Here is a 24,075-nt window from a genome sequence, read left to right on the forward strand (position 1 = left end):
TGTATAAAAATGCTGAGGATTTATGGGGATTTATTTTGTAGCCAGCTACTTTGCTAAAATTATGAATTATTTCCAATAGCTTTTTGGTAGAATCTCTGGGGTTCTCTAGGTATACCATCATATCATCTGCAAAGAGTGATAGTTTGGTTTCCTCATTGCCTACTCTAATTCCTTTTATATCTTTCTCGACTCTTATTGCCGAGGCTAGTGTTTCTAATACGATATTAAATAATAATGGTGATAGTGGGCAACCTTGCTTCACTCCAGATCTTACTGGGAAAGGTTCCAGTTTTTCCCCATTGCATATGATGCTTACTGATGGTTTTAAATATATGCTCCTGACTATTTTAAGGAAAAGTCCATTTATTCCTATGCTCTCAAGTGTTTTTATTAGGAATGGATGTTGGATTTTATCAAATGCTTTTTCTGCATCTATTGAGATGATCATGTGGTTTTTGTTTGTTTGGTTATTGATATAGTCAATTATGCTAATAGTTTTCCTAATATTGAACCAGCCCTGCATTCCTGGTATAAATCCTACTTGGTCATAGTGTATTATCCTGGTGACAATTTTCTGTAATCTTTTTGCTAACATTTTATTTAAGATTTTAGCATCAATATTCATTAGGGAGATTGGTCTATAATTTTCTTTCTCTGTTTTCAGCCTACCTGGTTTAGGTATCAGTACCATATCTGTGTCATAAAAGGAGTTTGGTAGGACTCCTTCAATCCCTATTTTTTCAAATAGTTTATATAACATTGGAGTTAATTGTTCTTTAAATGTTTGGTAGAATTCACATGTAAATCCATCTGGTCCTGGGGATTTTTTCTTAGGGAGTTGATTGATAGTTTGTTCTATTTCTTTTTCTGAGATGGGACTGTTTAGGATATTTACTTCTTCCTCTGTTAGTTTGGGCAAGCTGTATTTTTGGAGGTATTTTTCTATTTCATTTAAGTTGTCGAATTTATTGGCATAAAGTTGGGCAAAGTAACTCCTAATTATTGCTCTAATTTCCTCTTCGTTAGTGGTGAGTTCTCCCTTTTCATTTTTAAGACTAACAATTTGATTTTCCTCTTTCCTTTTTTTAATCAGATTTACTAAGGGTTTGTCTATTTTGTTGGTTTTTTCATAGAACCAACTCTTAGTTTTATTAATCAATTCAATAGTTTTTTTACTTTCAATTTTATTGATCTCACCTTTTACTTTTAGAATTTCAAGTTTAGTGTTTGACTGGGGGTTTTTAATTTGTTCCTTTTCTAGCATTTTTAATTGCAAACCCAATTCATTGACCTTCTCTTTCTCTATTTTATACAAATAGGCCTCTAGAGATATGAAATTTCCCCTTATTACCGCTTTGGCTGCATCCCATACATTTTGGTATGATGTCTCATTATTATCGTTTTCTTGGGTGAAGTTATTAATTATGTCTATGATTTGCTGTTTTACCCAATCATTCTTTAGTATGAGATTATTTAGTTTCCAATTATTTTTTGGTCTACTTCCCCCTGCTTTTTTGTTGAATGTAATTTTCATTGCATCGTGGTCTGAAAAGGATGCATTTACTATTTCTGCCTTACTACATTTGAGTTTGAGGTTTTTATGTCCTAATATATGGTCAATTTTTGTATAGGTTCCATGAACTGCTGAAAAGAAAGTGTATTCCTTTCTGTCTCCATTACATTTTCTCCAGAGATCTATCATATCTAGCTTTTCTAGTATTCTGTTTACCTCTTTGACTTCTTTCTTATTTATTTTCTGGTTTGATTTATCTAATTCTGAGAGTGCAAGGTTAAGATCTCCCACTATTATAGTTTTACTGTCTATTTCTTCTTGCAGCTCTCTTAGTTTCTCTTTTAAGAATTTAGATGCTACCCCACTTGGTGCATATATGTTTAATATAGATAGTGCTTCATTATCCATGCTACCCTTTAGCAAGATATAGTGTCCTTCCTTATCTCTTTTAATTAGGTCAATTTTTGCTTTAGCTTGATCTGAGATCAGGATGGCTACCCCTGCTTTTTTGACTTCACCTGAAGCATAGTAGATTTTGCTCCAACCTTTTACCTTTAACCTGCATGTATCTCCCCGCTTCAGGTGTGTTTCCTGTAAACAACATATTGTAGGATTCTGGCTTTTAATCCATTCTGCTAACCGCTTCCTCTTTATGGGGGAGTTTACCCCGTTCACGTTTATGGTTAGAATGACCAATTCTGTATTACTTGCCATCTTGTTAACCCCGGTTTATGCTTTCCTCCCTTCTTTCCCCTTTCCCCCCCTTCCAAGTATTAAGCTTGTGAGCACCCCTTGCTTCTCACAGCCCTCCCTTTTTAGTGTCCCTCCCCCCGCCTTAGAGTTCCTCCCCCTATCTTACCCCTTTCCCTCCCAGTTCCCGTATTCCCTTCCGCTTAGCTTATTCCTTCCCTTTCCACTTTTCCCTTCTCACTTTTCAATGAGATGGGAGAAGTTTCACCATAGATTGAATATGTCTTAAGATTTTTCACTTAAAGCCAATTCTGAAGGCAGTAAGATACCCACTATATTCATCCCCCTCCATTCTTTCTCTCAGATATAATAGGTTTCCTATGCCTCTTCATGAGATGTACTACCCCCACTTTACCCTTTTTCTGGTACAATGTCCTTTCCACATCAATTTCTAGAACAAGGTATACATGTATTCTTTATACATCTATATAGTCAAAATATAGTTCCCAAGATTAATCTTTACCTTTTTAGATTTCTCTTGAGTTCTATATTTGTAGATCAAACTTTTTGTTAAGTTCTGGTTTTTTCATCAGAAATAGATGAAATTCGCTTACTTCGTTGAATGTCCATCTTCTTCCCTGGAAAAAGATGCTCATTCTCGCTGGGTAAGTTATTTTTGGTTGCATACCAAGTTCCTTAGCCTTTCGGAATATCATATTCCAGGCCCTTCGATCTTTTAATGTGGATGCTGCCAGATCCTGGGTGATCCTTATTGTGGCTCCTTGATACTTGAATTGGGTTTTTCTAGCCGCTTGCAACATTTTTTCTTTCACCTGAGGGTTCTGGCATTTGGCCACTATATTCCTTGGTGTTTTGATTTTAGGATCCCTTTTTAGTGGGTGATCGATGAATCCTTTCAATGTTTATTTTTTCCTCTGTTCCTATGACTTCTGGGCAGTTCTCTTTGATAATTTCCTGGAAGACAGTGTCCAGGCTCTTTTTTTCATCATGTTTTTCTGGGAGTCCAATGATTCTCAGATTGTCTCTCCTGGATCTGTTTTCCAGGTCTGTTGTCTTCCCCAGAAGGTATTTCACATTTTTCTCCATTGTTTGATATTTTTGGATTTGCTTGACTGATTCTTCTTGTCTCCTCGAGTCATTCAATTCCACTTGTTCAATTTTGATTTTCAGTGAAGTATTCTCTTCACTCACTTTTTTAAAATCTTTTTCTAATTGTCCAATTGAGTTCTTTTGTTCTGTGGAATTTTTTTCCATTTCGCCAATTTTGTTTTTTAGAGAGCTGTTTTCTGTTTCCAGTTCACTAATCCTATTTTTCAAGGATTTTACTTCTTTATCCACTCTCTCTTTAACTTTCTCCAGGCTCTTTTGCCAAGCCTCCCTCTCCTTTTCCCAAGCCTCCCTCTCCTTTTGCCAAGCCTCACTCTGCTTTCCCCATTTTTCTTCTAGCTCCCTTGTGAGAGCCTTTTTAATCACTTCTATGAGGTTCATCTGTGCTGAGGAACAGACGATCTCCTCCTTTGGGGAATCACCTGGGGACTGCCTGTTTTTAGTCTCCTCAGGATTTAGAGTCTGCTCTCTATCTGTATAGAAGCTGTCAAGGGTTAAAGTCCTCTTCAGCTTCTTGCTCATTCTGTCTATTAATCAGAGACAAACTACCAAAGAAAAACAGAAAAAACTGGAGTCTTTCTTTGGGGGGGGGCTGGGTGTGTTATCGAGCTTCCTCTACAGACTGCAGGGGGCAGCAGTGAGGCACTAGCAGGACTGTGCTGCGCCTGCGCTCTGAGATCCCAAAGCGTGCTGAGTCACTGGGGGGGGGAAGGGGGGGGCGGCCAGGTCCTGAGAGACTCCAGCTGTTTGCAGTTGTATTCTTCAGCCCCGGTGTTTTTAGCTTCTCTGCTGGGCTGTTGACTTGCTGCAGGTTCCAAACCTGTAGCGAAGCTCTCCCCGCAGAGACGGCTGCGATCACTCCCCACCCCCTCTCAGCTCTGCTCCCGTGCTCTCACTGCCGCTGCCCTCAGCCTGCGCCCGATCTAAAACCGCCCCAGCCCTCCAGTAAAGACAGACCTTTCTTGGCGGATCTCAAGGATGGCTTCTCTTGGTAACTATTTGTGGGTTTTTTTCAGTCAAGCATTGATTCAGAGGCTTGTAATGAAGTGGATAGTGAGAGAAAGCGTGGAGCTTATGCAACTGTGAGCCTCCTCTCCGCCATCTTAACCGGAAGTCCAACAACAGTAATTGTAAAAAAATTTTTGAAGCAATTTTCTCTGATAAGGTCTCATTTCTCAAACATAGAAGGAACTGAATCAAATGTACAAAAAGTAAGAGCAATATCCCAATTGATAAATGATCTAAAGATATAATCTGTGTCCAAAGGGCTATAAATTCATGCATATATTTATTTATTTTTTATTTTTGATTATAGCTTTTTATTTATAAGACATATATGCATGGACAATTTTTCAACATTGACCCTTGCAAAACCTTCTGTTCCAACTTTTCCCTTCCTTCCCCCCATCCCCTCCTCTAGATGGCAGGTAATCCAATACATCCAAATGTTAAAGTGTGTTAAAGTAATCACATATATATTTAATGCAAAACATATTTCCATATTATCCATATTGTAAAAAAGCAAGAAAAACAAAGTGAAAAAGTTATGTTTCAATCTGTATTCACACTCCATTAATTCTTTTTCAGAAGATAGCTAGCATTTTTCATCATAAGTCCTTTGGAATCTTCTTGGATTATTGTATGATAGAATAGCTGTCATTCAGAGTTGATCATCTTGCAATATTGATTTTTCTATGCACAATGTCTTTCTGGTTCAATATACTTTACTTTGAATGAGTTCAAATAACTCGTATTAGGTTTTTCTGAAATAATCCTGCCCCTCATTTCTTCACAATCATATCATGCATATCTTTAACCTAACAATATGATTACAAGGCATGAATACCAAGAGATTCAAAAAACAAGGAAAATAATTTAGAGGTACAAAAAATATTCATAGTAGCTCTCTTCTCAGGGCAAAAAAAAAAAATAAATAAAAGGAAATTAAGTGAATACCTATCAATTGGGGAATGGCTTAATAAACTGTGATATGTGTTTGTGATGGAATATTGTTGTTCTATGGGAAATGATGAACAAGATGCTCTCAGGAAAAAAAACCAAAACCAAAACCAAAAAATCAACCTAAAAAGTCTTCCATGAACTCAAACAAAGTGAAAAATATACAAAAGTATATGAAGTATACAAAAGCAATAGCAATGTGCTGGGATGACTAACTGTAAATAACTTTGTTATTCTCAGCAGCATAATCATCTGACTACTCTGAAGGACTTATGATGAAAAATGCCATTCATACCCAGAAAAAGAACTGATTGTGAGTGAATCCAGATTGAGGCATTCTTTCTTTCTCTATATAATCTCTCTCTCTCTTTTTTAACTTAATTTTTCTTGAGGGTTTTTATTTTCACTAGGATGGGAGATGTATGTTTTCTTTCACAACTTGACTTTTATGGAAATGTTTTGCATAACTTCACATATGGTTTCTTATTTGTGGATGGGGATAAAGGAGAGAACTTTGAACCAAAAAAAATTTAAAAACAAATGTAAAAAAAATTTTGTTTTGAGTGTAAATGGGAAAAAAATATTAAATAAATAAAACATTAAAACCTCTCCCCCAAATAGTTGCAATTCTTCTTTGGGGAATTATTATTCTTATTCTCTGACCAAATATAAATTGGGAAATAGATATTGGTCTCATATATTTCTCTTAGTTGCTTATATATCATGGATACTGACTCCATTGAAGGGATTAGATATAAAGATTTTTCCAAGGTGAATGCCTCCCTTTTTATCCTTTTAAACATTTTGTATATGCAAAGGCTTTTCAAATTTATATAATAAAAGCTGTATAATTTACCTTTTTTATCTTCTATTCCTTATTTTGTTAATTATTTACAAACTAGCTAAAGCATCAAGGAAGAGACAGAAGACAACATTGCTACTACCTGGACTATCATCTCATCTCAAACCCTGATGTAAATACCCCAGAAATATGAGTCCTGGGGAATAACAATATTCCTCTCATGCCTACTTTGTCCCCATACCCAAACCACTAGACTTTCTCCTGCCCCACCCACAAAGCCATTATTGAGAAGAGAGGTATTGTTTCTTCATGACCATCAGTAACCATTCTTGCTCAGATGCTGCCCTAAACTACCAATTTTCACAAGGAAGTACTGAGGTAGCTCAAGGGAAAAGGCCCTAGGTCTGGAGTTAGAAAGACAGACCTGAGTTTAGCTGAAGCCTCAGATATTTCCTATATGCGAGACCCTGGGAAGGTCACTTAACCTCTATCTGATTCAGTTTTCTGAAATGTAAAATGAGAATAATAATAGCACCTACCTCCCAAGATTGCTGTGAGTATCAAATGCATTATTTATAAAAGCTAGCACATGACTTGGAACATAGAAATGCCTGTTTTCTTCCTCTTCCTTATTTACTGTTAACCAACTGCCAGACATAAGATAAGCTAGGAAGTCTAGCTAAAGTGATAAGGAACTCTGAAGAGGAAAAAAAAAAAAAAAACTCTGAAAAAAGGTGGGAGATTATATGTGCCAGACAAGTAGCCATTTGACTACCAGTGGAAATCTCAATGAAAAAAGAGGTATTGACATGTTTTACCATCATAACCTAAAGACTATGGATTTTAAAAAAATCTAACGTGCAGTTGAAATTTTTCATAAATATTATCTTCTCACTGTACATAGTAAGGGCTTAGTAAATGCTTTATGCATTCAATTTAGTATGTGAAAGGTACTATATCATGTTCTTCTTTTTTGGTCTTTAAAGCATTTTTAAAGGATTTTTCATTGAATGTTCAACATTTTCTCTTAGGTGTTTATTTTGTCCTTTTGCTCTAAGGATGCTTTAGCTACAGCTCAAATATTTTGTTATATCATTATCACTGTCTTTTCCATACTTACTGTTTTTATGTTGTTTTTTCTTTGACTCAATTATTATTCAAAATGTCCTTGTTACATATCAACGAAGACTGGGCAAACTTGTAACACTTGTAACCCCTTTTTGTCTGGGAAATTTTTACATGAGACTAGATATGTAGGTATATGAAATAGGTATGAAAAGCATACCTATAATAAAAATATAACAATAATATTAATCTGATAAGAAATCATAATTTCATGACACCCCCCACATACACACATACACACATTCAGTTATAATACCCTATATGGGGTCACAATCCATATTTGAAGAAGCTAGATTTCAGGGAAATTTTTTTTCTCATACTTCCCTTATAGATAATTTATTAAAATTATATGCTCTCAATATTTCTGTGTTTTTATGTAATATGCATTATTACTCTGGATTTAATTATAAATTCTATTTTTTATTGATAGCACATGGTGATAAAAAATAGTTATATTCCTTAATGTTCCCATTTAAAAAATGTTATCTTTCATTTCTAAATTAAGCATCTATTAATTCATTCCTAAATTTTAAAGTCTTATACTATTATTGTGTCACTGCTGGCAAATTATTTTTTCTTTGTTTTAAAACGCTACAGTATAATGTCCAGGCTAACTCTCTGGAAGGGCTCAGGATTAGTCAGAGTCTGGATCAACCAAAGACCTTGATCTTTAGGGAGAGAAATGAAGGAGGCAGGCAAGCTGCCACATGGCTTGCCAAAGATGTATTCTGGATTCTGGAGTCCAGAGTCTCCAGCCTCTCTCCTCCTCATCCTGCAGCCAAGTGACCCTGACCTCTCTCTCTCAGCCCTCCAATCCTTCCCTCCGATTACCTCACCACCACACATTCAGCAAGGGCCAATTGTGAGTAGAGCCATCACACTACCAAATCATCTAAGTATATGCTTTATAGAGCCATTATCTCACATCGAATGGGTAATTAGCCTTAAGTGCACTGCTGTCTGATTCAAGTACACCTTTTCAGAGTTTCAGCCCTCTACACTACAGGATTTTGTTGTTGTTATTGGTTCACTGATATAGTTCTTTCAAGTATAATATTATTTCCTTGTTTAACTCTTCTGACAATTTTTTTCTCATACTATATTTTTCTGACAGCACTTCCCACTTAGATGTATTTACCTAGTATGTAGTAAAATTTGTCCCACTATCTCATATTTCGATTGTGTTTATTTAAAACATTTCTTATAAACTATTAATTAAGGAGTTTTGTTTTCTTATCTATTCTTGTCATATTCATTTTACTGAATTGTTTATTCTATTAACATTTAAAGATTTAAGAACTAGGCTTATGTTTTTCTTTATTTATTATCTCTTCCTTCAAGGCATAATAATTTTTTATAATCTTGCAGCATTTAGTTTTGATTTTCTTTTGTTTTTTAAATTAATATTACATTCATAATTTTCTTGAATCTCATATCATTGAACAAGTTTACATAAAGCCTTTTGTAATTCTCTGTATTCCTCATATTTATCATTAATTTTAGCACAATAATATTTTATTGAATTCAAGTATATATTTTTTAAATCACTTCTCACTTGATGTATCTAATTTGTTTCAAATTTCTTGCTATCAAAAAAAATGCTGATATGATTATTTTGGTTTTTATGGGAACTTTCTCATCAATGACCTCTTTTGGACATAAGCTAGTAGTAGCATCTTTGGATCAAAAAGTTTTAGTCACTTTATTTGCCTTATTCTGATTTCCTTTTCAAAATGATCTACTAACAATATGGTAATGTGCCAATATTTCAAGAAGCATTCCAACAATGATTATTTCCATCATTTTAAATCAAGATTGTTTTGATTTGTACTATCTGAATGATAATGGGGAATATTAGTCCATATGGTTTTTAATTGTTTAAAATTATCCTTTTGAGAAGTGTTTGTCATGTTCTTTGGTCACTTATCTATTGAGGAATAGCTTTTAGTTTTATAATATGTGTATATAAGCATGTGTAGATAAGTATATGAATGGATAAGTATATATATATATATATGTGTGTGTGTGTGTTGTGTGGGTGTGTATACACACACATATATATGTACATACATACATGTGTATATATTTAAGTAAGTAGTGAGTTATACATATCTACTGACTGTTGATTTATCTTGGCTATAAAACTGTCAGAGCAATCTGATGCTACTCAGTCATTTTTCTTCTTATCCTAGATGCATTAATTTTGTGGTACAGCAAGTTTTCAGTTTCTTGTTATCAAAGTTATCTATTTTATTTTTTACAAATGCCCTTATTCCTTTTTTGATCAAGAACATATCTTCTACCTATTACTAAGAAACATATGTAATCTGCTTCTCTCCTAATATTTTTTATGATATGAACTTTAATAGAATAATCACATACCTATCTAAAATATATTTGGGAATATAGCATATTGGTCTTGGTCTATGCCTAATTTTTGCCAGATACCTTTTCAGTCTTTCTTGCAATTATCAAAGGAGTTAATTCCTGAATATTTTATGTAAAAATACATAATGTAGAATTGATCTATCACTGGGTTATTGAATTCCATTGTTTTTTATTCCAGCATGTCACCTTTTTAATCACAGAACTAGCTCTCTTATTTTTTAAGTAATAATAGATGATTTGGAAAACTGTTGCTACTTTAGGAAAAGAGGCTGAGGTTTGATACTCTTACTTACCTTTCATTTAGACTTTTCATTATTTCTATTGACATACTTATTTTTCCAAATGAATTTTGTGATTACTTAATCAGGTTCCATGAAGTATTGTATTGATTAGCTCTTTGACATAGTATCAAAACTAAATAAATTTGGAAATATTGTCTATTTGCCAACCTGTCAAATGACAATATGGGCTATGAGCAAATATTATTCCTCTAGCTACTTCCACTGCTCTATGTTTATAGAATACTTTATATATGAATTTAAATTAGAAGTACTTTGATCTCCAAATATCTTACATTTTTTTTTATTGTAATGGAACTTCCCTTCTGTTCTTTGTCTCTTGATTCTATTATTATTCTATCCAAATGTTGCTGATTTTGAGGATTTATTGTGGTTTTGCAGAAACTATTATTTCACATAGCAATGTCACACATTTCTTAGAATTTTCTAAATGAAGTATCGTATTTCATTCTGCAAAAAGAGGTAATTTCTATTGTGCTTTACTTCTATGTCTTTAATTTCTTTCTTCTAGAGCTAAAGAAATAATTATGGATGGAGTAAAAAAAAAAAATCCTTGTTTTACTCTTATTAGGAAAATTTCTGGTATATAATAATTGGTATATGCCCATGCTTGCTTTTCTTTTTCAGAGATGTATATTTTTAATTATTTAACAAAAGTCTTTCTGGGCCTAAACTTTGGGAGGTTTTTTTTGGTTTGTTTGTTTTTTTTAAAAACATGAATTGTTTTTCACCAGGGTGAACAATTTATCTGAATCTCTTAAGATAATCTTTTGTTCTTAATATGATCAATTACATTGCTTTTCTAATGTTGCACTATCCCTATATTTTGGGATGAACCCAACTCAGTGAAGATGAATGATTTTTAAATAATTAATCACAGTCTATCTGACAATGTTATTTAAATTTTTTGAATCAATATTCATTAATGATACTGATCTGTCCTGCATCTTTCTTCAGTTTATAATTGAAGATCATATTTGTTTGGTAGAGTATTTCCTCAATTTTTGAGAATAATTTGTGTAATGTTCATACTAACTGTTCTTTAAAAGATTGATAGAATTCTTACAATTTCTTTTTTGATTCATTCATTAATTTAGAATTTCATTGTTAATTATCCATTTTTCATTTGTGTATTTTGCATGTGCTCCTTGAACTGATTAGAATTTTTATCTTAGACAAAGGGTGTGTTCTCTTTTATATCTGTTTGCAATATTTCACAATATTTAAAGGTTCCATATAGTATTGTGAAATGTTCATATTCTTTAACAGTCCCATTTCGAAGATCCTACAAATCTTTTTACTAGTTTCTCCAGTAATGTGTTTAATTTTATGTTTTTCACTTTTATTCATCAATACTTTTCTTAGATTTATCCAAAACTGAGAGAGGCCTGTTATAATCTCCTACCTAATTAGATAAACCATAATTCACTTAGTTTTTACTTCATTAATTTATTTGTTAAGGCATTTGGAGAACATAAATTTAATATTGATGTTGGTTTGTAGTTTATGGTTTCCTTATCATAAGTTTCCTTATTTATCCTTTTTTATGTTGTGAATATTTTTATTTTATTTGACAATGTGACTGAAATGCCTTCTTTATAGATTCACCAACACATAGTAAATTTTGTTCCAGTTTCACATTTTTGTTCTGTGTTGTGTCTTTCTTAATTTTTTAAGTGTGTTTCTTCTAAGCAAAAGATTGTGGAGTTTTGTTTTCATATCCAGTATGTCACTTTTCCCTTTTATTTGATCTATTTTAGTCCATTCCTTCCCATTCTTCTGTATGACAGTAGACTCTAGAAGTAGAAGCAATGATTTCTATTCTCCTCAGGCAGGAAAAGAGGTTTCACTAAGCACTAATACCTGAAAATTATAGTTACTGTCAGGTCCCAATTTCTTTTTTCTTTCTTTTTTTTTTTCTGAGGCAATTGGAGTTAAGTGACTTGCCCAGAGTCACACACCTAGAAAGTGTCTGAGGCCAGATCTGAACTCAAGTCCTCTAGACTTCAGGGCTGGTGCTCTATCCACTGTGCCACCTAGCTGCCCCTAGGTCCCAATTTCCATTTATAAAACATCTCTCTTCTCCTATGGGAATGGCCTTCACTAGGATACCTTTTTACCAGTAAAACAAATTAATTCCAGCCCCATTTTTGCCTTCACACCATTCACCTGTAAGCTCTATACTTCTGGAGAAATAAATGAGTTATTTTCTCCTCAATGTAAACATTTTATTTGATTATAGCATAGCACACATTTCCCTTTTTTCTTATTCCACTCCTCTACCCACTAATTCTGCATTTTAGGTGATTTACCTATAAGTAAGGTGGTAAGAGATTTATGATGTTTCAACTCTGTTTCTTGATCATCACTTCTTTTTGACCACTGCTCTCACTCTTGTCTCTGTGTACTTTAAGAAAGATATCTCGGTGTTTTTTCTGTTATTGTTTACTCTATATATTTTTCGTTCTTTTCTAAGATTTTTTTTTCCTTTTTTCTTCTGAGAATAACTTATTATTTACGTGTCTTCCCAGATAACTGCATGTGTTTACCTTTCTTGTATTTCTGTTTCTGAGCTTTCTGTCAGGGTCTGGTTTTTCTATACAAGAACACTAAAAATCAGTTGTGTTTTTATTTTTTGTTTTCCTAGAGTTTTGGGGGAATGTCCATAATTTTTCATTCATGATTAGGCTCAGATTTGCCCAGCAGGGCAGATAGTCAATAAACATTTATTAAGTGCATACTATGTATTAAATACTGGGGAATACAAAAGGGATTAGGGGAGCAAAAGACAGATCCTGTATTGAAAGAGTTCACAGTCTAAAGTAGATCTCCTTGAATTTAATCTTGAGCTTCTCTACTCTTCAGAAGATTTTTTTTTTTTCATTTTATCCTGCATTTTCTGGTGAGTATAAAATACTCTTGTGTTATTTGAATTTCATTTGCTACTGGGATTTAAGGTTTTCTATTCTGACAATTACGTCAACTTTAGAGACCACAAATTCTGCTTTCACATTTATCTCTCCCTTAAACCAGACAAGAATATTATGCTATATTTCTGTGTTTTCCTTCTATCTCATCAAGTATACATTTATTTTCCTTTGTCTTATGATATTTATTCATAGATATCTAGATTAGTTTAGCTGATCTGGAAGACATATTTAATTGTGAAGAAGGGAAAGGGACCTGTATGTGCCAAAATGTTTGTAGCAGCCCTATTTGTAGTGGCTAGAAACTGGAAAATGAACGGATGCCCATCAATTGGAGAATGGCTGGGTAAATTGTGGTATATGAATGTTATGGAAAATTATTGTTCTGTAAGAAATGACCAGCAGGATGAATACAGAGAGGACTGGCGAGACTTACATGAACTGATGCTAAGTGAAATGAGCAGAACCAGGAGATCATTATACACTTCGAATGTGGAATGGGAAACGAATGTGAACTATCTGCATTTTTGTTTTTCTTCCCGAGTTATTTATACCTTCTGAATCCAATTCTCCCTGTGCAACAAGAAAACTGTTCGGTTTTGCAAACATATTGTATCTAGGATATACTGCAACATATCCAACATATATAGGACTGCTTGCCATCTAGGGGAGGGGGTGGAGGGAGGGAGGGGAAAAATCGGAACAGAAACGAGTGCAAGGGATAATGTTGTAAAAAAATTACCCTGGCATGGATTCTGTCAATATAAAGTAATTATTAAATAAAAATTTTTTTAAAAAGACATATTTAATTGTGTTAACAACATCTTCCCTGCTGGTTTATTTACTTATGATCAAGACCCTTTACTAAATCTTCTTCACCCTGAGATCTTGGTTTCACTTCAAGTTTACCACTTAATCAATTTATGATTCATTCCCCCAAAAGGGGGTTATCCCAGAGGATGGGCTTCCTTCCATATTATGCAGTTCAAGCTTCACTAACTTTGATCTCTCCCTCAAGGATGCCAGTCGTCTTTCCCACAAGCAACCTCAAATACCACATATGCTGACATCCTGCTCCAGTTTGCTTTTATCCTTAATTCTTTCTCTAATTATTGTTACATGCCATAATGCAGTTCCACCAAGAGCAAATTTTTGCCTTTTAGTTTCCTAGGGTACAAGAAGGGAGAAAGGAATAGGAGAATTGGTAGAACTGAGTTCTATTGTGAGTCTGTGAGTCAGCTTGTACAATCCTGCCAGAATGTGGTAACAAATGACTGAAAAGGTACTGAATTAGCACATTAAGGATTAGTTCTCTTCTGTTCTTTGATCACAGAAATAGTTGACACTACATATATTTTTTATACATAATTTTCATTTTGAAGAGGTCTGAGAAGTCACAAGGAGGGAAGAGGTATTGATCACATGATCTGGATTTCTGTTTGTTCAGTTGTTTTTCAGGCCTATCCATCTTTTCATGATCCCATTTGGAGTTTTCTTGGCAAAATTAATGAAGTAGTTCATCATTCCCTTCTCCAGCTAATTTTACAGAAGAGGAAATTGAAAAAAAAAGAATTAAGTGACTTGCCCAAGGTCACAAAGCTAGTGTTTGAGGCCAGATTTGAATTTAAGAAAAATAAGTCTTCCTGAATAATTCCAGGCCCAGCACTCTATTCAGCAAACCATGGAATTTCCTAAGTTTTTTGTTTGTTTGTTTTGTTTTGTTTTTAATAAGTGGGTAACAAACATTTATTTATTGACAGGCATTGCTAAATGCTTTATTTACAAATATTACCTTCAGGGTACACCTAAGTGGTACTGTGACCTCCTCCTGCATCCCCATACGGATCCAGAGACTATAATTCACCTGAACACTACCATTAATTCCCCTTCCCAAGTCATGAGCCCAGGCTCCTTCTGTACCTCATATGTAGGGAGTTTGCTGCTGTAACATAAGGAACACTAGGACTAGACAACTTCCCTATCACTATACTTTCCAGACTTTTGAGCCATCTGATCTCTCATTATATAAGAGAATCCTTGGGTCTTCCCAACTTTGTTGTTACTGAATGCTTCTTTTGATTTTTAATTTGTACCCCCAATGGCTAGCATATAAGCATGCACTTAATCAATACATTTTCATTTATTGAGCAAAAAGCTATTGACCTAAAAGGGTTGAATTTCTGACACTTTTTTGGTTAAATTCTACAATAATTTAAACTAGAGTCAGTCTTGTACATAAAGCTGATATATTTTCCTTTATACACTTACCAGCAATAGATCAAAGAGAAAACCAGGATTTCTGAAGAGTTAACTATGCCTTCATATCACATAAATATAATTACAGTTGCTATTTATCAGTCTTATAGGAAAAATGGGGGTATGATTTTGAGGCAGTGTCAGGTATATAAAACAGTGATTGATACTTACCAGTGGTAGTAATGTATTCTGGTGCTTGTGGGGTAAGATTATGTAATGCCTTTGTTGATAGCCCTCGAATAACCCTGAAAAAATGCAGGAAAATTATTTTTATGCTCTTTTAAAAGCAAGCTAGATTTATTTAACAAAAAAAGTAAGGAGAGAATAGAAATGAAATGCATGTACAGAGAAATCTATAGATATGAGAATTATTAACTTTAATTAATTAAGATGACTAAGATTAAAAAAAAAACTAAAATGGGAAAATCATAGAAAGAGGCAGTGTTCTATTAAATAAAAACTGAACTGTTTTAAGTAATATTGAATTGTGATTTCCCCATCCCCCCCAAAATTTGTAATCTCTCATCTCATATATGCATATGTAAATATATGTGTATATACAAAGTGGGAAGTATCTTTTATTTCTCTTTAAATTCTTTGTGTAAGAGAGTAAAGCAAAAACTATTTCAAACTTTGCCTTTTGTCAGACCTTGAATGGTTATCCATCTGGTCTATTTATAGACACAAACAAATAGTATAAAATTTAGATTGGCTCATTCTGGCTTGCAAATGTAATTCACTAATTGGACAGGGAATATCCATTTTCAAAATGCTTTTTCCTAGGAGAGGTGTTAAGAAACTCCTTAATAAACCTGAATGAATTATAGGGCCTTGGACAGTAGATTAAGCCAACTGAGGACATGAAAGAAATAAATACTGATTGATTGAGAGAATCAGTTATATCTCTTGGATCAATATAAGCCTGATAACTGTAAAATTAGTTGAGACAATGAGAGATGACAGTTTAGAAAAACTGTTGTGGAAATGCTACTCCACTGGCTTCCCTAGACCTGTTCCTTTCTGTAATTAAACTTGCCAAAGGACCAGGGAAAAGAAAAAAAAATCAAGCTATTCTAAAAGGAACAAAGCTTTTTATTTTTTACCATATTTATAGGTATATTTTACCCTCTTTTTCTTGAAGAGTATAGTAAATAAGGAATAAAAGTAGTTTTTCTCTCTATTTCTACTATTCAGCAAGGAGATCACTAACCAAGAAAAAAAGCAGGCTTGAAAAAGGAGGAAAGGAAAGACACAGACTAGGGAGGCAGCTGGCAAGATGCTGACAAACGAACAATGTGAAAAACTTATGAAAAGAGAAAAAAGCTTTTTGGGATCCTGGAATATGAATTATTTTGGAGATGTGTGTTTCTCTCTATTAATATAAATTATGTGTGTGTTCAATTTTCCCAGTGATACAGAAGATCTGACCCACAGACTTAAGGAAGGAATGTTTTGTTACTATTGTTCATTCTAATAAACACCTTTGCTTTGAGTTTATTTTGATAAAAGTAAACCAACTTGACTTTAATTATCAAATCCAATTAAGATGGGAGGGGGGAGAAAAGAGGCACTAGGGGAATACTATAGTATTAGTATAGTATAGAAGTTCGAACATCTCAGATATGTCTAGAATGCCCCCTGAATTTTAAGAGGCTTTCTAAAGAGGTTCTTGTTTAGAATTCTCCTTCAAAGTGTTAGTAATGTAGAGATCCATTAATAAAATTAGTAATTTAGTTTCTTTTCTTTTCTGATTGTGAATAATTTATTTTTCAATGTGCTTATTGTAGTATTTCTATAAAAATTATTTGAGGAAAATTTCAGTGCAATCTATGAAAAAGATAGAACCACAAAGGCTTAGTGAGAAGAGCACTACCTATAGATGGGTGACTATGCTTGTAGCCAGATGAAACTAAGTGAAGAGTATACATTTAATCATGTCATAAAAACGATGCATTATTAATGTGAATGCAATACTGATATATATACTGACATATGTCATTATACTTCAGTGAAATGTAGACTAGTTTGTAAAGTTATACATATGCAATTCTGTGCTTGACCAATGTTTACCTACTATGTATAATTTTCTTATATGTAATTATATATAGCATGATAACTGTAGTTTGATTTTATATATATATATGCTTGTCTTTCATAAAATGAATAATATGCTATTAGGTACCCACAATCAACATTACTGTGCTGACAAGTTACTTGTATGAAATATGAAGAATGTTAGCTTGTACCTTTATAGACACCTTGATGTTATCACAAATTAATTACAGGAATTGTATGCAAGGATAAGTGGTAAAGCCTATTTCAAACTTTCATTTTTTTTTAGGCATTTAATGATAACCTGAGTGACCTACTTAAAGATTACAAAATGTGAAAAACTTGGAATATTCCATTCTTAATTTGTAAAGAGGTTTAAACCTAAAGTGGCTCAGGCATGCCACTTTCAGACTTTGACTAGTATAAAAATGTATTTAACATTTCTTTTCTCCTTTTGGGAAGGAGTTTCTTAATCAACTTAAGAGGACCATAAATCTTTGGCCATTGGATGAAAGCGACTGACCACATATATGAAACGTGGAAATGACTGGCTGAGAGGACTTAGTCACATCCCTTCAGCAAATATTTTAATTTTAAAAATAAGCTAGCCATCTCTAGAGGGAACCAATACTATGGTCTCTGGCATTTGAGAGGAAAGTTATCTATTAAGAAAAGATAGTTATTGAGGACTTATGCTTCACTTTTGCTCCTATGCCTCTAAGGCAGTGGAGCAAAGGAGAGAGGGAATTTCTTTTCCCTTGTCCTTTGGCAAGAGTGTCTTGCATCAGGCAGTTTAACTACAGAAAGGAATAGGTCTAGGGAAGCTAGTGGAGTAGCATTTCCACAAGAGAGCTGGGCCTAAAAGGAACAGTGTGAGAAAGACATAGAGGCTCTACAAAAGAGACAAATTCTCTCATTCTGTATTCTATTAGTGTATTCTAGGTGTATCCTTTCTTCCTGCTAATGTAATCTGTATTTCTGAAAACCCCAGATTTATGAAGGGAATGTTTTTGTTTTAACTGATGTTCATGTAATTGCCTTGGCTTTGAGCTGATTGTGTCAAAAGGCTAACTATTGAAAGTAAACCTATTGGTATGGCTCATGGGTGCAAATGAAATGTACTGTTTTAGACATGTCTACTAAATGGATTTGTTTTGTCTATGGTAACTGGCTACAAAAGTTTGTTTTTTCTTTTTTTTTTTTCCCCCACTAAAGGAGTGAAGAGATTTTAAAGGAAGATCTGAGGCTAGTAATATGTCTCCACCCCAAAAGGAAATGATGGTCACTGAAACATTTTTCAATGCACAAAAAAGAAGAAAGTACAGAAAGAAATATAAACATGCGAGAAAACCTTGAAAGTAACACAATTAATTTTTTAAACTAAAGGTAGATATATGATGCAATGGATAGAGCATCAGGAATTGGTAAGAAAGAGCTCCATTCAAACTCTGCCTCAGATACTTAATTATTTGTGTCATTTTGGACAAATCATTTAACATCTTTCTGCTCCAGTTTCCTCATCTATTTCCTAAGAGTGTTTTAAGAATAAAATGAGATATTTTAAAAATATTTTGCAAGCTTTAAAATGCTAGCTGTTAACAGCAATTATTGTTGTTATTTTACTTTTATAAAAAGTAAGCTAAGAGAGAGTAGTCTGGGAAGATGGTGGAGCAGGTCAGAAAACTTTCAGCTCTCAAAATTTCTTCCCCAGAAAAAAATTTCTTCTATATTACCTCAGAGGGGATGTAGAGCAGCAGAAAGAAACAAAAGTCAAGGTAAAGCAATGGTTCTTCTAAAACAATCTAAGAAGCTCTCTAAGACCTGACCTCAAGGGACAGAGGTTCAACCTAAATAAAGTGCAAACACCTTGAGGCCAATTTTGTGGAATGAACTAATAAGCCTTGAGGGCAGCTGGGGTTAGAAGGCAGCAGCAGCCTAAGAAACTTCCATCTCTTTGACAATCTAGACAGCTAAGTAGAACAGGACTTCCAAAGTCAAGGAATGCTAAATACATCTGTACTGACCAGAGAAGTCTCTGGCTGAGCTGCTATTGCAAGGAAGAAGGAGCTAGCACACATTTGGAAAATGCAGTAGTTAGAGGAATAAGGACTTGCAGATAAGCAAAATCCTAGGTTTCAGTTCCAGAGAAAAAAGGACAAGTATAGTTTGTAGCCACCAAAGGGATTGCAGGGAGTAAGATTATTTGTGGAACAGTAACCAGAGGCTCTAACCCAGTTTTAGGAATGGAGAGTAGAAACCAAGATTGAGCACAGATCTCAGAAAATAACAATAAAGAGAATCTGAGATTTGGAGGCATGATTTCCCGTATCTCAGGACTAGAATTTTGATCACATTAATAGCTGCTAAAAATAAAATAAAAGTTAAATAATAATAATAATAATAATAAAATGAGCAAGCAAAAGAGAAAGGATCAACCAGAGATAGTTACTAAGTTACTATGGAAATAAAAAAGATCAGGGTTCTTATTCAGAGGAAGATAATGGAGCTTAAAAAAAATCACTACTTTTTTCAATAAGAAACATCAAATGGTCTGAAAGTACAAAAAGATTTCTTAAAGGAACCTAAAAAGGACCTTAAAAACTAAATTAGAGAGATCAAGGGAAAATGGAGGGAGGAGGAAAGCAAACCAAGAAAATCAAAGAAAATATAAAAAGAAAGTTAACCAACTTGAAATAGAGAACCAAAAACTGGAAGAAAATAATTCCTTGAATACAAGAATTGAGCAAAGGGAAGATAATGACATTTTAAGACACAAAGAAATAATAAAAGATAATCTAAAGAATGAAAAATAAAATAGAATGTAAAACATCTCATTAGAAAAACTGCCTGAAAATTATGATTTAAAAAAAGAATCAATACAACAGTATAAGAAATTATCAAGGAAAATTGCCCTGAAGTTCTAAAAGAAGAAGTCAAAGCAGAAATAGGAAAAAATCCACCAATCACCACCTGAAGGAGACCCTGGAAATAAAATGTATTGGGATATCATATCCAAGTTTCAAATTTCCCTAGGAAGGAAAAAAATATTGGAAACAACAAGAAAAAGAAAATTTAAATAAATAAATTACAAAAAGAAATACACAAGACCTAGCAGCTACTACATTGAAGGACCATAAGTCCTAGAATACTATATTTCATAGAGCGAAAAAGCTAGAGTTATGAGCAAAGATAATTTACTCAGGAAAGTTCAGTATAATCCTAAATGGAAAAAAAAAATTTTTTTTTAACAAACTGACTTTTGGACCTATATGTGCCAAAATGTTTGTGGCAGCCCTGTTTGTAGTGGCTAGAAGCTGGAAAATGAATGGATGCCCATCAATTGGAGAATGGTTGAGTAAATTGTGGTATATGAACGTTATGGAATATTATTGTTCTGTAAGAAATGACCAGCAGGATGAATACAGAGAAGATTGGCGAGACTTACATGAACTGATGCTAAGTGAAATGAGCAGAACCAGGAGATCATTATATACCTCAACAACAATACTGTTTGAGAATGTATTCTGATGGAAGTGGATCTCTTTGATAAAGAGAGCTAATTCAGTTTCAATTGATCAAGGATGGACAGAAGCAGCTACACCCAAAGAAAGGACACTGGGAAATGAATATAAACTAATATAAACTGCTTGCATTTTTGTTTTTCTTCACGGGTTATTTATACCTTCTGAATCCAATTCTCCCTGTGCAACAAGAGAACTGTTTGGTTCTGCACACATATATTGTATCTAAGATATACTGTAACCTATTTAACATGTAAAAGACTGCTTGCCATCTAGGGGAGGGGGTGGAGGGAGGGAGGGGAAAAATCGGAACAGAAGTGAGTGCAAGGGATAATGCTGTAAAAAATCACCCTGGCATGGGTTTTGTCAATAAAAAGTTATTAAAAAAATAAAAATTTAAAAAAATAACAAACTGACTTAGAAATCTGTAGAAAAAACAACAGAACATAAGAGAAAATTCAGAATATGAAGTAAACATTAATGATCAATTATAAGGGATTATTATTATTGAATGTATACTATACATATTTATATATAAAAAATAATCAATTTTTAATGACTAAATTGATCAGTTTAGTTTTATATATTTTGAAAGAAAGGCTTGGGCTGAGAGAATATAATGTGATGATTCAATTATCTCATACAAATGAAGTCAGAAAAAAAAAGGACAAATAAATACAAAAGAAGTTAGTAGGGGGAAAAATAGGTAATGTTGAAAGCTGTCTCATCAGGAATGGATTACAGAGGGAGCATTATACATACCTACAAACGTATATACATATGTACACATACATGGGTATAAAAATCTTCTAAATCAAGAGAGAAGAAGATTGAAAGGGGATAGGTTGAGAGGAGAGGATAAAGTAGGGTTTCTTGGAGAAGCAATTGAGAAATAGGAGGTTAAAGTAGTAAGTGGAAGTAAACAAAAAAGTAAGGAGGGATAGGAATAAGATGAGAAAGATAGGAAAAATAGGAAAAAGGAAAATATGCAAATAGTTATAAGTAAAATGTACAACAAGCAATTATACCTTAAAATGTGAATGGAATGAATTTATCCATATATAAATATAAACATAAAACATTTTTTATACAAGTAAAGTTAGAGGTAAAGCTAGTTAATAATTATTGTCCATGGATAGGTAAAATCATGTAATTTTTAAATGACAATTTTATCTATATATATATATATATATCATTCTAATTAATTACTAAAAATTATTTTCCTAAGTTGGAAAAAATAACAATAAAGTTTAATTGGAAGAAAAGGTCAGGAACTTCATAAAAACCAGGGGAAAGAAGATATAAAGTTAGAAATATCCAATTTAAACAATATTATAAAGTAAAAACATTGTTGAAGTATGTTATAGCAATTTTGATTATTCTTTAAGGATTTTTTTTCAAAGCATTTTATTTTTCCAAATACATGCAATGGTAGTTTTCAACATTTACCTTTGCAAAAACCTTGTGTTCCAAATTTTTCTCCCTGTTTCTCACCCTCCCACCTCTCCTAGAGGAAGCAACCAATATAGGTTAAATATGTGCAATTCTTCTAAACATATTTCCTATTCATCATGCTGTGCAAGAAAAATCAGATCAAAAATGGGGAAAAAAAAAAAAAAACAGGAAAAAGGAAAAAAACAAACAAACAAGCAAACAAACCACCACCACCAAAAAAGGTGAAAATACTATTCTTTGATCCACCTTCAATCTTCATAGTTCTCTCTCTGGATGCAGATAGCTCTTTCCATCACAAGTCTATATGAATTGACTGAATTGTTGAAAAGAGCTGAGTCCACCAAAGTTGATTATCACATAATCTAGTATACAATGTTCTCTTAGTTCTGTTTACATCACTCAGAATCAGGTCATGTAAGTCTTTCCAGTTTTTTCTGACATCAGCCTGCTCATCATTTCTTACAGAACAATAATATTCCATTACATTAATATACCATAATTTGTCCAGCCATTTCTCCAATGCCAGGAATCTACTCAATTTCCATTTCCTTGCCACTATAAAAAAAGTATTGCTACAAACATTTTTTGTACATGTGGATTGTTTTCCCTTTTTTATGATTTCTTTGGGATACAGACCCAGAAGAGACACTACTGAATCAAGGGTAGGCACAGTTTGATACCCCTTTGGACCCAGTTCCAAATTTCTCCCCAGAATGGTTGGGTCAGTTCACAACTCCATAAATAATGCATTAGTGTCCCAGTTTTCTCACATCCCTTTCAATATTTGTCATTATATTTTTCTGTCATCTAAGTCAATCTGAGAGATGCAAAGTGGTACCTTAGAGTATCTTAATTTACATTTTTCTAATCAATAGTAATTTAGATAATTTTTCCATGACTAGAAACGGTTTTAATTTCTTTATCTAAAATTTTTCTGTTCATATCCTTTGACCATTTATCAACTGGAGAATGGCTTGTATTCTTATTATTTTGAGTCAATTCTCTATGTTTTAGTAGAAATGAGGCTTTTGTCAGAAACACTGGCTATAAATTTTCCCCCCAGATTTCTGCTTCCCTTCTAATCTTGGCTGCATTGATCTTGTTTGTGTAAACCTTTCTAATTTAATGTAATCAAAATTATTAATTTTACATTTCACAATGTTCTCTGATTCTTCTCTGAACCATATCCTTTCCTTCTCCATAGATCTGAGAAGTAGACTATCCCTTGTCCTCTAAGGTTGCTTATAGTATCACCCTTTATATCTAAATCTTGAAACCTTGGTTAGCTGTTGGTCAAAGTCTAGTTTCTGCCATATAATTTCCAGTTTTCCCAGCAATTTTTGCCAAATAGTGATTTCTTATTTCAGAAGTCAGAGTCTTTGGATTTATCAAACACTAGATTACTATAGTCATTGACTGCTGCATCTTGTAAACCTAACTTATTCCATTGTTTGGAATTTCTTTGCCAGTACAAAAATAGTTTTAGGTAAGGTACAGTGAAGCTATGTTCCTTTGCTTATTTTTTTTCATTAATTGCCTTGAAATTTTTGATCTTTTGTTCTTCCAGATGAATTGTATTTTTTTTCAGTATGGCACTAAATAAAAGATTAATTTAGGTAGAATTGTCATTTTTATTACATTAGCTTAATGTTAAAGCATTTAATATTCTTCTAATTACTTACATCCAACTTTATTTGTAGGAAAAGTATTTTGCAAATTGTGAGTGTAATCTAACTCCTTCAATTTCTTTTTCTCCTTTTATTGCTAAAGCTAACGCTTCAATATGCTTGCTGATGGTTTTAGACAGATGCTACTTATCATTCTAAGGAAAACTCCATTTATTCCTGTGCTCTTTAGTGTTTTTAAATAGGAATGAGTGTTGTATTTTGTTAAATGCTTTTTCTGCATCTAATGAGATAGTCATATGATTTCTGTTAGTTTGGTTATTAATGTGATCAAT

General features: G+C 33.3%; 1 protein-coding gene across 1 annotated transcript in view; it reads right to left on the reverse strand.

The window, feature by feature from the left end:
* Window positions 1-24,075, reverse strand: part of TBCD (tubulin folding cofactor D) — a 430,774-nt gene that overhangs the window by 155,156 nt on the left and 251,543 nt on the right. Inside the window, 1 exon segment of the mRNA XM_051995656.1 lies at window positions 15,259-15,332. Coding sequence (XP_051851616.1) covers window positions 15,259-15,332 — 74 coding nt within the window.

The sequence above is a fragment of the Antechinus flavipes genome, chromosome 4 (assembly GCF_016432865.1).
Source record: "Antechinus flavipes isolate AdamAnt ecotype Samford, QLD, Australia chromosome 4, AdamAnt_v2, whole genome shotgun sequence".
Taxonomy (NCBI): Eukaryota; Metazoa; Chordata; class Mammalia; order Dasyuromorphia; family Dasyuridae; genus Antechinus; species Antechinus flavipes.